The sequence below is a fragment of the Geotrypetes seraphini genome, chromosome 6 (genome assembly GCF_902459505.1).
Source record: "Geotrypetes seraphini chromosome 6, aGeoSer1.1, whole genome shotgun sequence".
Lineage (NCBI taxonomy): Eukaryota > Metazoa > Chordata > Amphibia > Gymnophiona > Dermophiidae > Geotrypetes > Geotrypetes seraphini.
In genome coordinates, this window is record NC_047089.1 from 9,121,801 (window position 1) to 9,136,911 (window position 15,111).

The window sequence follows — 15,111 nt, forward strand, 5'->3', positions numbered from 1 at the left end:
TTTTTTTTTAACACTAGATGGGGTATGCTCCAATTTATGGCACTAGCACCCGTTTTACAAATCTCTGTCTTACACTACAAACAGCTGAGTGGTATAAATATATATTTTTTAAAAAAAACAAGTACATTACAAAACAAGGACAAGGGAGACAGCACAGAAGATGACCTAACTGGTCGCCATCTTGTTGGAATATTCATTTCTATCTCTATCTCTGTCTTTCTATTTTTATCTTTACTTTTCATAAATTGTTTCTTCAGGTACTTTAGTTAGATTGTGAGCCTTTGGGACAGTTAGGGAATTTCCAAGTACCTATCTTATTTATTTTTATTTATTGTAATTTTTAATGCATCATTTTTGTAAACTGCTTAGAAACCTCACGGTTATTAGCGGTATATAAGAATTAAATTAAATTAAAATTAAAAAAACAGAAAAAGAAAATCTTAGGAGCAGTTACATGGGTTCCCTCCAGTGATCACTACAGTAGGTTTCAAAAAACTGACAACAAAAACAATGGGCATTTTAATGAATGTTAAAAGTGTTTTCTGAATACAAAGTATCCGTATCAACTACTTAAATATTTCATGTCAAGACACTGACAATACAGATTTTTTCTTCAAATAATTTGGGTAATTATAAAGAGATGGACTGAAAATCCTTTATTCCAAGATTTTCCACAGGTAGGTTTTTGTCAGACTGAGGTACTATCCCAGAAAGTCAGGAAAAAAAAAGGGGGGGGGGGAGGAGGTTAAATCTAGTTCACTGATCCTGGTCCATATGAATATATCCAAGATCGTAGGTAGGGTTTGCAAGCAAGCCCTAAAAACTGCAATCAGTTGGCCTAGCTCCAATTTTAAGTCTCACAGCAACCATGTGCCTTAAGGAATGTGACAGCAATACACCTAAGCTCAAACTCTAGTACCAACTTCTCTGTCCAATCACTGACAGCAATACCGTTGTATTTACTGCTATGTTGTAAACATATTGCTTTCATCTAAACCTAATTAGACAATCATCCTTTTCATTTCTACTGTGCCAATGCACAGGACTAAATTTGCTCTGACAAAATTACATACTATGTAGACATTTCTTTCATTTTGACCCAGTTTGAACAAGGTAGGTTAATATTTCCACACACAACTTTCTAAACCTTTACAGCGCTGCTTTTTTACTTTTTCCTACACCTAATAAAGCAAGGTACAAGCTTTAAGTTGGATAGTAATACTGTTCACCAATAAAGCCCTGGGAAGACACTGCCTGAAACAGTTAAGCTAGCAATAGGCGCCTCATTCACCGACTGTGTTACTAGTACAGAGGAAAAGCAATTTATGGGGTACAGAATGTTGTAAACACATTGATATATATTTGGTACATTAAAATTTTTCAAATTAAAATTTACAACAGCAGGTGACATTCAAATAATTATCTAGTGGCAGAAACATTTTCTGTAATGCAATATTGCAGTCAACCAAAACAAGTTTAAAAAAAAATCCAAAACAAAAACCAACCACCTCAGTGTTTTAGCCGACTTTCATAGAATAACCCATTTTAACACAAAGCATTTAAATAGAAATATTCATAAACAGACAATCAGGTTTAAAAAAAACTCAATAAATTAAATGCACAAAGTGAAAGCAAAGTACAAATGAAAACACTTTACAAGTTTACCACTCTTTAGAAAATCTTACACCTATTACTTGCCCAGAGTATTTTATAAATACAGCAGGAAGGAGTTCAACCCTACTCAAATACTTTACACATTTCTTTTGGTCAAAAACAAATTTTTGAATTATGTTTCAAGAGAACTTTCCACATGTCTTTGGTTGGAACATACAGAAAAAGATTTATGCCTCTTTAAATATGTACAGACTGTAGTAGATGGGTTAAGACTTAGGTATCTTACTATGATGAAGGCTAAGCAGATTATAAATGTAGTTGTGTTTTGCTCCTTTGACCCACAGGAGGCGGTGCAGTGTCATACAAAGGCTAAGTGGAGCGCCAGATCAGTCCATTCTTACTGGGCTGTAGGAAATTCTCCACCAGTGCTTCAATCAGTTGCTTAAGCTCTTCTTCCAGGAAGATTTTATCACTAAAAGAAAAGTTAATTCATTAAACGTAGTATCTACTTATGTGCTATTTCCCTAGCTCTGTTTCCTTACCTTTCTGCATGCAAACAAGTCACCAATTTACATGTGTAAACAGGTTCTTAAATACAGAAAGCAAGCTTAGATTTTCTCAAGGGCAGAATTTGGGTGGAGTGTATGTGGTGCTGCACTTAGGCATGTATAAGTTACACAAAAAGCAGTTACTTACCGTAACATGTGTTATCCAGGGACAGCAGGCAGCTATTCTCACATATGGATGACGTCATCGACGGAGCCTGGATGCGGAAGCCTCGCAAGCAGACTTGCTTCTAGAAACTAGAAGTTTCGAGTCGACCGCACCGCGCATGTGCGAGTGCCTTCCCGCCCAGCGTAGGGCGCGTCTCCTCAGTTCAGATAGCTAGCAGAGAAGCCAACCAGGGGAGGTGGGTGGGTTGTGAGAATAGCTGCCTGCTGTCTCTGGATAACACCTGTTACGGTAAGTAACTGTGCTTTATCCCAGGACAAGCAGGCAGGTATTCTCACATATGGGTGACCTCCAAGCTAACCAGAATGGGATGGTGGGAGCGTTGGCAATTTAGGAGAATAAATTTTGTAATACTGTTTGGCCAATATGTCCTTCCTGTCTGGAAAAAGTATCCAGACAATAGTGAGATGTGAAAGTATGAACCAAGGACCAAGTAGCAGCTTTGCAAATTTCCTCAATGGGAGTAGATCTGAGGAAAGCTACTGAAGCTGCCATTGCTCTGACTTTATGGGCTGTGACTCTAATGTGGAGGGGCAATCCAGCCTGGGCATAGCAGAATGAAATACAAGCAGCCATCCAATTGGAGATGGTACGCTTAGCGATAGATGTCCCAACTTATTTGGATCAGAAACAAAAAGTTGAGGAGAAGTTCTGTGTGGTTTGGTGCATTCCAAATAGAAGGCCAAAGCACGTTTAATGTCCAGAGTATGAAGAGCTACTTCTCCAGGATGAGAATGAGGCTTCGGAAAGAACACTGGAAGAACAATAGATTGATTGAGATGAAATTCTGATACCACTTTAGGGAGGAATTTTGGATGAGTACGGAGGACCACCTTGTCATGATGAAACACCGTGAAAGGTGGATCAGCAACTAAAGCTTGCAGCTCACTGACTCATCGAGCAGAAGTGAGGGCAATGAGGAACACCACTTTCCAAGTGAGATATTTCAGATGAGCCTTGTCAATTGGTTCAAATGGAGGCTTCATCAGTTGAGCAAGGACAATATTGAGGTCCCAAACCACAGGAGGCGGTTTGAGAGCAGGTTTGACATTGAAAAGTCCTTTTATGAATCTGGAAACCACCGGATGAGCAGAGAGAGGTTTCCCTTCGATAGGCTGATGGAATGCAGCAATTGCACTGAGATGGACTTGGATCGATGTAGACTTGAGGCCAGAAGTCGATAAGTGCAAAAGGCAGTGGCGTACCTGGGGGGGGGCAGTACGCCCCGGGTGCACGCCCCAAGGGGGTGCACAAGACAGAGCTGAACGGGGACGACAGGGGATCCGCGGGGTTAAATACAACTCGAGCCGCGAGGCTCGTCTTCTGTTCCTACCTGCCCTGCCACGCACACAGAGCCTACCGGAAGTCTTCCCCGATGTCAGCGCTGACGTCGGAGGGCAGGCTTTGCTTAAGCCCTCCCTCCGACGTCAGCGCTGAAATCGGGGAAGACTTCGGGTCGGCTCTGTGTGCGTAGCAGGGCAGGTAGGAACAGAAGACGGGCCGCGCGGCTCGAGTTGTATTTGGCTGAGAAAGTTGCTAAGATGAGGGCTAGGAGGCAAACGCGGAACCTAAAAGGGGGGAGGGAGTGCATTTTTGGACACAAGACATGAACGTGGGACAGAGGATGGAGGAAGGGAGGGAAAGAAGTGGGGGAGGGAGTGCGTTTTTGGACACAGAAGGCATGGACTTGGGAGAGAGGAAGGGAGGGAAAGAGATGGTTGTGTACACGGGGAATGCAAGAAAGGAGAATTTTTGGTCATAGGGAGGGAGGTAGGTACAGACAGTGGCATACCAAGGTGGGGCGGGCGGTCCACCCCGGGTTTACGCCCCAAGGGGGTGCACAGCTGGCCACCCTCCAGTGTTCTGCCTAGGCCAGTAAACTGCGGCTCTTTAGCCACTTGAGTGCCACCGCCGCCATCGGGAACAGGCCGACGCCGAGTTCTCCCTGCTTTTCCCTGTGGGGCCGACCAACTCTCGCCGCCCGCATCAATTCTGACGTCGGAGAGGAAGTTCTGGGCCAGCCAATCGCTGTCTGGCTGGCCCAGAACGTCCTCTCCGATGTTAGAATTGACGTCGGGCGGCGAGAATTGGTCAGCCCTGCGGGGAAGAGAAGCAGGGCAAACTCGGCGCTGGCCTTTCCCGATGGCGGCAGTGGCAGCCTATTCCCCAGCGGCAGTGGCAGCATTTTCCCAATGGTGGTGGCATGGGGGAGGGGAGGGCAGGGAGAAAGAAAGAAAGAAAGGGGGGGACAGGGAGCCAGAAAGAAAGGGGGCAGGTGAAACAAAGAAAAATGGGGCACGGAGAGAGAGAGAAAGAGAAAGGCAGACATACAGAAAAAAAGGGGGTATGGAGAGAGAGAGAAAAAGAAAGAAGGGGGCAGGGTGAAACAAAGAAAAAGTTTGGGGAGGGAATGAGATCTGGAGGAGAGGAAGCATACAGGAGGCTGAAAGAAGGGAAGAAATATTGGATGCACAGTCAGAAGAATAAAGTGCAACCAGAGACTGATGAAATTACCAAAAGGTAGGAAAAATGATTTTATTTTCAATTTAGTGATCAAAATGTGTCCTTTTTGAGAATTTATATATGCTGTCTACTTTTGCACTATGGCCCCCTTTTACTAAATCGCAATAGCGGTTTTTAGCGCAGGGAGCCGATGAGCGTCGAGAGCAGCGTGGGGCATTCAGCGCAGCTCCCTGCGCTAAAAAACACTATCGCGGTTTAGTAAAAAGGGAGGGGCTATATTTGTCTATTTTTGTATAGTTGTTACTGAGGTGACATTGCATAAAGTCATCTGCCTTGACTCTTTGAAAACCCACGGAATATAAATGATAATTAACATTTTCTCTGCATACAGTGTGCTTTGTGTTTTTAAAATTTTATTGTTGGTAGATCATTTTGACTTGGCAACAAAGGTAAGGGGGAGGGAGGGGAGCTGCTGAAAGACATCTAGTAATCCTTGCAGGCTTGACTGTGCAGAGAATTATTTTTGTAAAATCATGTTTTGTTATGTGACTGGCATTATTTAGACTTTAATTTCTATGAATGAATAGAATGAAAATGATATAAAATTACTTGCTTGTTTTTATGTGCGTGCGCTGAAGGAAAGTGGAGAGAGAGTGGGCTGAGGACGCTGAAGGGAAATGGGGAAGAGAGAGTATAAATTGATATGACACCGACGATCCATACAGGTCCAGTGGCTTTGTGTACGGAGACCATAGAGATGAGCGCCCCAAGCGTAGGTCGAAGAATCTGTTGTGAGGACCTTCTGATGGGGAGGCGTTTGAAACAGCAAGCCTCTGGAGAGATTGGAAGAGAGCATCCACCAACGGAGAGACTGCTTCAAAGAAGGAGTGACTTATGTGTCGAGAAAGAGGGTCGCAAACCTGCATCCATTGAGATGCAGGGTCCACTGACGAATTCTGAGGTGAAGTCTGGCAAAAGGAGTCACGTGTACTGTGGAGGCCATGTGACCCAGAAGTACCATCATGTGTCTCGCTGAGATGAAAGAGCGGGAAGACACTGTATGACAGAGTTGAAGAAGAGCTTCCAGCCGTTGTTGTGGAAGGAATGCTTTGAGTTAGATAGTATCCAGAACTGCTCCAATGAATTGTAGATTCTGTGAGGGCTGAAGATGGGATTTGGGAAAGTTGATTTCGAATCCCAAACTTTGTAGGAACCAGGTAGTCTGTTGGGTTGCTACAATAACCCCCTGGGATGTTGAATCTTTGATGAGCCAGTCGTCGAGATAGGGAAATACCTGAAGACCATGGTTCCTTAGAGCTGCTGCTACCACAACCAGGCACTTGGTGAACACTCTGGGAGAGGAAGCCAGGCCGAAGGGCAGCACTCTGTATTGATAATGCAGATTCCCCACCCGAAATCTGAGGTATTGACGGGAGGCCGGATGAATGGGTATAGGTCTCCTTGAGATCCAGAGAGCATAACCAGTCTTTCTGCTCTAGAAGGGGATAAAGAGATGCCAGGAACAACATTCAAAATTTTTCTTTGACCAAAAATTTGTTGAGAGCCCTGAGATCCAGAATGGGCCGCAGATCGCCCATCTTCTTTGGAACAAAGGAAGTATCGGGAGTAAAACCCCCTGTTCTGCTGGTCCAGAGGAACTGGTTCTATGGCATGGAGACAAAGCAGAGCTTGAGCTTCCTGAAGAAGAAGGGCGGTCTGGGAAGGATTGGAAGGATACTCTCTTGGAGGAAGCTCTGGTGGAACCTGAGTGAAATGAAGAGAGTATCCTTCCCTGATGATGGTCAGTACCCAGAGGTCAGATATAATTGACCTCCATCGATGGTAAAAAAGGTGGAGACGACCTCCTATATGGGGAAAAGAAGGCAGAGTCAGAACAGTGGAGGTTATGCTCTGTTTTAAACAGTCAAAAAGGCTGAGTAGCCTTAGGTGCAGCAGAAAGTTGAGGTTTTTGTTGCTTCTGAGGCTGTTTTTTAAGAGGAGGGCGATTGTAAGGAGCCATCCTCGGAGCAAAACGCCGTTGATAGATAGGATCAAGGCGTATAGGCTTGGCAGGAGCTGGCTTTGGCTTAGGTCTGACAACAGAAAGGATTTTTCATGTTCAGACAATTTCTTGGTGGCTGCCTCGATAGATTCATCAAAGAGGTCATTGCTTGCACAAGAAATATTAGCTAAGCGATCCTGAAGATTAGGGTCCATGTCAATGGTACGAAGCCAGGCAAGGCGGCACATAGCTACAGAGCAAGCAGCTGCCCGGGCAGACAACTCAAAGGCATCATAAGATGACTGGAGGAGATGTAATCGGAGTTATGATAAAAAAGCAAGGACTTCTTGAAATTCAAAGTGCTTTTGAGTATCCAAATAAGTCAAGAATTTTGGTAATAGAGAAATGAGGAACTCAAAATAAGTAATAAAATGAAAATTATAATTGAGGACTTTAGAGGACATTGTGGCATTTTTATAGATGCGATGTCCAAATTTGTCCAGTTTTCCCTTCCCTTCCAGGAGGAACGGTGGCATAAACCTTGGAAGGATGGGACCTCTTCAAGGAGGACTCGACTAGCAGGGACCGATGAGATAACTGTGAGTTGTCAAACCCTTTGCGATGTACAGTTTTATACCTAGAGTCCAATTTGCCTGGAACAGCCGGTATGGTATAAGGGGTCTCCAGGCATCGACCAAAAGTCTGAGACAAAAGCTTGTGAAGAGGAAGCTTAAGTGACTCTACCGGAGGTTGAGGGAGATGGATGACTTCGAGGTACTCCTTAGAGTATTTGGAACCAGCATCTAATTGAAGATCCAAGTCAACAGCCATCTGACGAAGAAAAGATGAGAAAGATAGATGATCCGCCAATGCTTTGCCTCAAGAAGGACTCGAGGACGTCGAGGCAGCCTGGGTTGAAGAGAAGCTTCAGCAGGAAAAAAGGCATCAAAAGAATATGGAGACTTGGACGAAGCAATCGAAACCGCTGCATCCTCGAGGTTCGGAAGTGGAGACCTCGAGCAAGGAGTCGGCGGTCTAGTCGAAGTAGGAGTAGAGCGAGGCTTAGTTGTAGAGGGACGTTCTTTAGAAGAAGAACTATGCCTCGATGAAGGCCTCGAACGTCGGTGAGAACGGTGCTTGGAAGCAGATCTCAAAGATCAAGGAGACTTCGCCTTGAAGAGAGAAGCAGCCGATGCCACCAAAGAATGGATAGATCTGGAGGCTGTAGATCGAAGCTCCAGAGGCTTGATGGAGGAATATTGATGCACTCCCAAAGACTCTGCTCCTTGTATAGAGTGTGAGGATTCCTGTCGAGGCACTTGCAAAGATTCTGCTCCTTGCTTCACGTGCTTGGATGCCAGACCAGACACTCGCAGAGACTCTGCTCCCTGCAATGAGTGTGGAAGCTCAGACTGAGGCAAAGGAAGTGGCTCGACCTCATGGGAGTCTGCTGAATACCCAGGCTGGATGAGAGGAAGAAGCTTCGGTCCCATATTAGTAAGGAACTGAATGAATTGCTTCTCCAACATGGTCTGGAAAGAAGCCGGCAAGGATGGATCCACGACTGAAACCGGACCACCTGTTTTGGCTGGAGGTTCCACCGAGGCAGTGTAAATGTGCTTCGACTTGGAAGTCTTAGGCACTTTAAGCACCAACGCTGGAACTTTCTGCTGAGCTATCTGACCTGAGGAAACAGGGGAAGATACAGCAAGTGTTGTCGAAGAGAGAACCGCTGCAAACAACGAAGGTCTGATGAGGCTCGAGGTGGAAGCAGTCGAAGCAGGAGGAGACTCAGTTGAAGGTGAGGCCGAGAGCACCTTCAATGTCGAGGGGTCGGAGGAAGAATCCATCCCGAACAGCTTCTCCATCAAAAGATGACGACGTTTAAGGGCTCGAGGTTGAAGAATAGCACAGCACTCGCACTTCGGGTGATGTTCCGGCCCAAGGCACCGACGGTGTGGGTCCGTAAGGGAAATCGCAAGCTGGCACTGGCTACACTTCTTGAAGCCCGTGACAGGCCGGGACATAGAAGGAAAAATAGCCGCCGCAAGATCGAAGCCCTTGGGCTGCGGCCGAGCAACCTGCCCCAGCAAACAGACGGAAGATTGAAAATTTTTTTTTTTTTTAACTAGAAATAAAAGAAATAAAGCAAGAACAGCGATTCGTGAAGAAAAAATACAAACTGCAGTTCAGAGAAGGCACGAAGTAACGAAGTTAAACGCAGAGAGTCAAAGACGGATTTCTCAGGTCCGCAGAAAACTGAGAACTGAGGAGACGCACCCTACGCTGGGCGGGAAGGCACTCGCACATGCGAGGTGCGGTCGACTCGAAACTTCTAGTTTCTACAAGCAAGCTTGCTTGCGAGGCTTCCGCATCCAGGCTCCGTGGATGATGTCACTCATATGTGAGAATAGGCTGCCTGCTTGTCCTGGGATAAATGCAAATATTGTAAGCAAGTTCATTTACATATGCTCTCAAATAGGCATAATGGCTGCTCCTTCAATGCAGGCATGATTGCTGCAGGCTATGCGCTGGTACTTTATGAAGACACAAACACTATATCTTTATAGAATGGGATAAAAGCAGGTACTCTTGTTATAAAATTACTGTATATAAGTTCAAATAAAGCAAAAGTCTATAGAAAGGTTTATTCATCTTAGTTCAGTTTCCACTGGATTATAATCCATGTCATTAAAATCATCATCATGATTTGCCCCATTAACACTACTGTATCAGCAAAAATGTCAGACTATAGGTATAGAACCTTAATTACTCTCTCATCTACAGGTAAGTCAACACAGTGAGGTATTAAACTGATAACTGATTGCCACTGGCAGTGATGCGTGAGGCCTTGTTACAAGAAGTTGAACAGCATCACAGGCTTTATCCTGTCTATCTCAAGAAGACATTGGATGCTTGAGTGTTTGGAAGGCCATTGGTAGATGACTACACCAAAGTGACGGAACCCACAAGGGAAAAAGCGATATTGGATCTGGTCCTCACAAATGGAGAGAGTATCTCTAATGTTCGAGTGGGTGCTCACCTGGGTAGTAGCGATCCTCAAACGGTTTGGTTTGATATAACGGCTAAAGTGGAGAGCGGCCGCACGATACTTAAAGTCTTAGATTTCAAACGTACGGACTTTAATGCAATGGGAAAGTACCTGAAGAAAGAGCTGTTAGGATGGGAAGACATAAGAGAAGTGGAAAGACAGTGGTCTAAGCTGAAAGGAGCGATAAAAATGGCTACGGACCTTTATGTGAAGAAAATCAATAAAAACAAGAGAAAAAGGAAGCCGATATGGTTCTCCAACCTAGTGGCTGAGAAAATAAAGGCGAAAGAGTTGGCGTTCATGAAATATAAAAAAAACCAAGAAGAGGAGAACAGAAAGGACTACAGGGTGAAACTGAAAGAAGCCAAGAGAGAGATACGTTTGGCGAAGGCACAGGCGGAAGAACAAATGGCTAAAAATGTAAAAAAGGGAGATAAAAATTTTTTCAGATATATTAGTGAAAGGAGGAAGATAAAAAAATGGAATTGCTAGGCTAAAAGATGCTGGGAACAAATATGTGGAGAGTGATGAGGAGAAAGCAAATGTGCTAAACAAATACTTCTGTTCTGTGTTCACAGAAGAAAATCCTGGAGAAGGACCGAGATTGTCTGGCAAAGTTACACGAGAAAATGGAGTAGATTCTGCGCCGTTCACGGAGGAGGGTGTTTATGAGCAACTTGAAAAACTGAAGGTGGACAAAGCGATGGGACCAGACGGGATCCATCCCAGGATACTAAGGGAACTCAGAGAGGTTCTGGCGAGTCCTATTAAAGACTTGTTCAACAAATCTCTGGAGACGGGAGTGATTCCTGGGGATTGGAGGAGAGCGGATGTGGTCCCTATTCATAAAAGTGGTCACAGGGATGAAGCAGGAAACTACAGGCCGGTGAGCCTCACTTCAGTTGTTGGAAAAATAATGGAAGTGTTGCTGAAAGAAAGGATAGTGTATTTCCTTGAATCTAATGGGTTACAGAATCCGAGGCAACATGGCTTTACAAAAGGTAAATCGTGCCAAACGAACCTGCTAGATGTAATTTACTTGGATTTCAGCAAAGCCATTGATACAGTTCCTCATAGGAGGCTGTTGAACAAACTTGAAGGGCTGAAGTTAGGACCCAAAGTGGTGAACTGGGTCAGAAACTGGCTGTCGGACAGACGCCAGAGGGTGGTGGTTAATGGAAGTCGCTCGAAGGAAGGAAAGGTGACTAGTGGAGTCCCTCAGGGTTCGGTGCTGGGGCCAATCCTGTTCAATATGTATGTAAGTGACATTGCTGAAGGGGTTAGAAGGAAAAGTGTGCCTTTTTGCAGATGATACCAAGATTTGTAACAGAGTAGACACCGAAGAGGGAGTGGAAAATATGAAAAAGGATCTGCAAAAGTTAGAGGAATGGTCTAATGCCTGGCAACTAAAATTCAATGCAAAGAAATGCAGAGTAATGCATTTGGGGATTAATAATAGGAAGGAACTGTATATGCTGGGAGGAGAGAAGCTGATATGCACGGACAGGGAGAGGGACCTTGGGGTGATAGTGTCCGAAGATCTAAAGGCGAAAAAACAGTGTGACAAGGCAGTGGCAGTGTATAAAGAGAGGCGTAGTCAGTAGAAGGAAGAAGGTGTTGATGCCCCTGTACAGGTCATTGGTGAGGCCCCACTTGCGAGTATTGTGTTCAGTTTTGGAGACCGTATCTGGCGAAAGACGTAAGAAGACTTGAGGCGGTCCAGAGGAGGGCGACGAAAATGATAGGAGGCTTGCACCAGAAGACGTATGAGGAGAGACTGGAAGCCCTGAATATGTATACCCTAGAGGAAAGGAGAGACAGGGGAGATATGATTCAGACGTTCAAATACTTAAAGGGTATTAACGTAGAACAAAATCTTTTCCAGAGAAAGGAAAATGGTAAAACCAAAGGACATAATTTGAGGTTGAGGGGTGGTAGATTCAGGGGCAATGTTAGGAAATTCTACTTTACGGAGAGGGTAGTGGATGCCTGGAATGCGCTCCCGAGAGAGGTGGTGGAGAGTAAAACTGTGACTGAGTTCAAAGAAGCGTGGGATGAACACAGAAGATTTAGAATCAGAAAATAATATTAAATATTTAACTAGGCCAGTTACTGGGCAGACTTGCACGGTCTGTGTCTGTGTATGGCCGTTTGGTGGAGGATGGGCAGGGGAGGGCTTCAATGGCTGGGAGGATGTAGATGGGCTGGAGTAAGTCTTAACAGAGATTTCGGTAGTTGGAACCCAAGCACAGTACCGGGTAAAGCTTTGGATTCTTGCCCAGAAATAGCTAAGAAGAAAAAAAAAAAAAAAAAAAAAAAATTTAAATTAAATCAGGTTGGGCAGATTGGATGGACCATTCGGGTCTTTATCTGCCGTCATCTACTATGTTACTATGTTACTATGTGTATGTGTTCAGTATCAGCAAAGTAATGTTAAATTTCTGCTATTTTCCCACAATAAAGTGCAGATATTGAAGGTTCATGTAATAAAATACTGCTAGAATTTTTGCATAAAATGTATTTTTTTATCGAAGTATCATTGCTGAGTGTGAAAACATAAAAAGTTATACCTCCTTACCAAGAAATTGGCTCCGTTAAGCAAAATAGCAGAAAAGTTTTAAGAAAAACAGAGCTTTATGTAATCAGTTGACTTTTAAAAAAAATTAATTATTTTCTAATCAAGCACAGTCAAATTCATGGGAAAAACTTCCATTTTCCAACTTTGGGTTTTTCTGGATGACCCTACCTTCCTAGACTCACTAACCCTCTTACTCTGAATTTTTCAAATCAGTGATGAAACGCTGATATCAAACCTCATTGCTAATGCTGAACTCTATCTGAAAATGTTAAGTTAGATGCAAATTGCCACCAAACTTTTTTTCTGGTCTTAGGATCTGTCTTTTTCTGACTTAACATTACCATTCCTATACTTATATTCTTCAATTACCCATAAATTTGGCAACCGCAGATTACAATCCTAAAACTAAACCAAACCAACCACTGGACTTTATCACTTGATTGTTTAGCATGTTTGGGATATCACTTTTATATGAAGCCCTCAGATTCCTGCGCTGGTCAATGATCACATCGATACAGCTATTTGCAGGTATTGGAGTTTTCTTTCATCAAGCAGGGGTTTAGGGGCTTTTGGTCATTCGTAGGGATAATTGAGCCCGTACTGAAATTCTCTTATCTATTCATTGAAATTTTATTGCAGATGTCATCCTTGTGCTGGGTATAAAAGGAGTTTTTAACCAATTTTTTAATCTGAATTTTCTCAGTATTGGTAATTTATAGTTTTTGGGTTTTTGAAGCTTCTTCTATCTGCGACATCTTGTAATTTATGAAGGCTAACCTTTTTTCTCTCACTATCAGCTACTACATAAGTATTAACAAGTATTTACAAATAAAAATAAGTGCAGCAGGTATTAATATTTAAACTACTATTAAATATTATTCAGATAAATATCTACAGTTCAATGAAAACAAGTAGAAAAAAAAAAAAAAGTTACCTCTGACCCGGGGACCCACACATTTCAGCATAATATTTTATCTTTGGTTCCGTTCCACTTGTTCTTAAGGTAGCGACACAGCCATTTTGAAATGTGAAGGTTATCATTTGACTGTTTTTGCTTATAGGCAGCACCTATATATGACAAATTGAAATATTAAATCCAAATACTGAAAAGTTATAGTTTACCTGTAAAACATGAATGATGTTGGGTGGGGAAGGGAATGGGAAGGATGTGCAAAGCCTATGGAAAATGTTAGTCTTCCAAGTCCTTCCTACCGAACATTCACATTCACCCCTCCACACCCCTACCCCAACCACAAACCTCCTATCCCTATCAGCATTTATTATTTATGGGTCATCTTCAAGCTTAAATCTGAAACATGGGCTCTGCTGGCATGATATGTCAGATTTTAGATTGACTTCTCTCTAAATCACTAACTATTCTCTGTACTCTTTTTAAATCTCTAATATTGTAAAGCTATATGGTACCTGTTTATATATTGCGGCCCCATATACACTGTAAAGAGATTATTGGTCTAATACTAACATATACTTAATAATATATGTATATATATATTAATTCTTTATTTTTTCATTTGTATGGACCTTTGGATATCAACTGGACCATGAATAATGCCCAGCAATCTCTTGTCTTCATCAGTCCACTTTATTGTTTATTTACTCAAAACTCTAAAATTCATTTAGTTTCATACTTATTCTTAATTTCATAATTCCATAACTATTTCTTCATTGTATTTCATTTTAGTTTCCTTCATTTCCTTACTTAATGTCTTTTTCTTCTAATTTAATCTTATTACTTAGCTACTTAGCTTCAAGGTTAGCTCTCAAATGTTCATCAATGCCGCCTCTCCCTTGACATGCATGTTACAAACAATATTTTTCTTCAGGGTCGAGGGGAATTGCAAAACATACAAAACTTTTAAAATCCAACTCTCTTCTCATTTTTTTGCTTTTTTTTTAAATTCAATTCAAACCTTACAAACACTGGTGACCTCTCAAATGTAAACACATTATACTCTAAAAGTTGTTACTTAGGGGGTTTGTTTCAAAACACACCTAGTTCAAGCCCAACCTTTTCAGATATAGTTTAGTTCAGATATAAGCTTATTCAAATGGAAATTAGCTAAGATATAGAGTTATCTCTTACCAATCGAGTGTGTGCAGTCTTTCTTCAAACATGGCATGGAGAGGTGGCATTGATGAACATTTGAGAGCTAACCTCAAAGCTAAGTATCTAAGTAATAAGATTAAATTAGATATAAAAAGACATTAAGTAAGGAAATGAAGGAAACTAAATGAAATACAATGAAGAAATAGTTATGTAATTATGAAATTAAGAATAAGTATGAAACTAAATGAATTTTAGAGTTTTGAGTAATAAACAATAAAGTGGACTGTTATTGAGAAAGACATGGGGAAGCCACTACTTGCCCTAGATCGGTAACATGGAATGTAAATACTCTTTGGGTTTTAGCCGTGTACTAGTGACCTGGATTGGCCACTGTGAGAACGGGCTGTTGGGCTTGATGGATCCTTGGCCTGACCCAGTAAGGTTATTCTTATGTTCTTATCTTGTATCCAAATGTTACGAACTGATGTTTTGTTATCCAGTAAAGTAGAATTTCATCTATCAGAGCCACTGCAATTCCTGTGGGCCTCCTGACATCTGTTTTGCCAGCTCCATCTGCAAAGCAGAGACTTGGTATTTACTTT

At 42.6% G+C, this 15,111-nt stretch overlaps 1 protein-coding gene across 1 annotated transcript in view; it reads right to left on the reverse strand.

The window, feature by feature from the left end:
- Nucleotides 1-496: 496 nt before the first annotated feature.
- Nucleotides 497-15,111, reverse strand: part of PGM2L1 (phosphoglucomutase 2 like 1) — a 148,223-nt gene continuing 133,608 nt past the window's right edge. Inside the window, 2 exon segments of the mRNA XM_033948576.1 lie at nucleotides 497-2,086; nucleotides 13,376-13,509. Of these exon segments, the coding sequence (XP_033804467.1) occupies nucleotides 1,984-2,086; nucleotides 13,376-13,509 (237 nt within the window). The 3' untranslated portion in view covers nucleotides 497-1,983.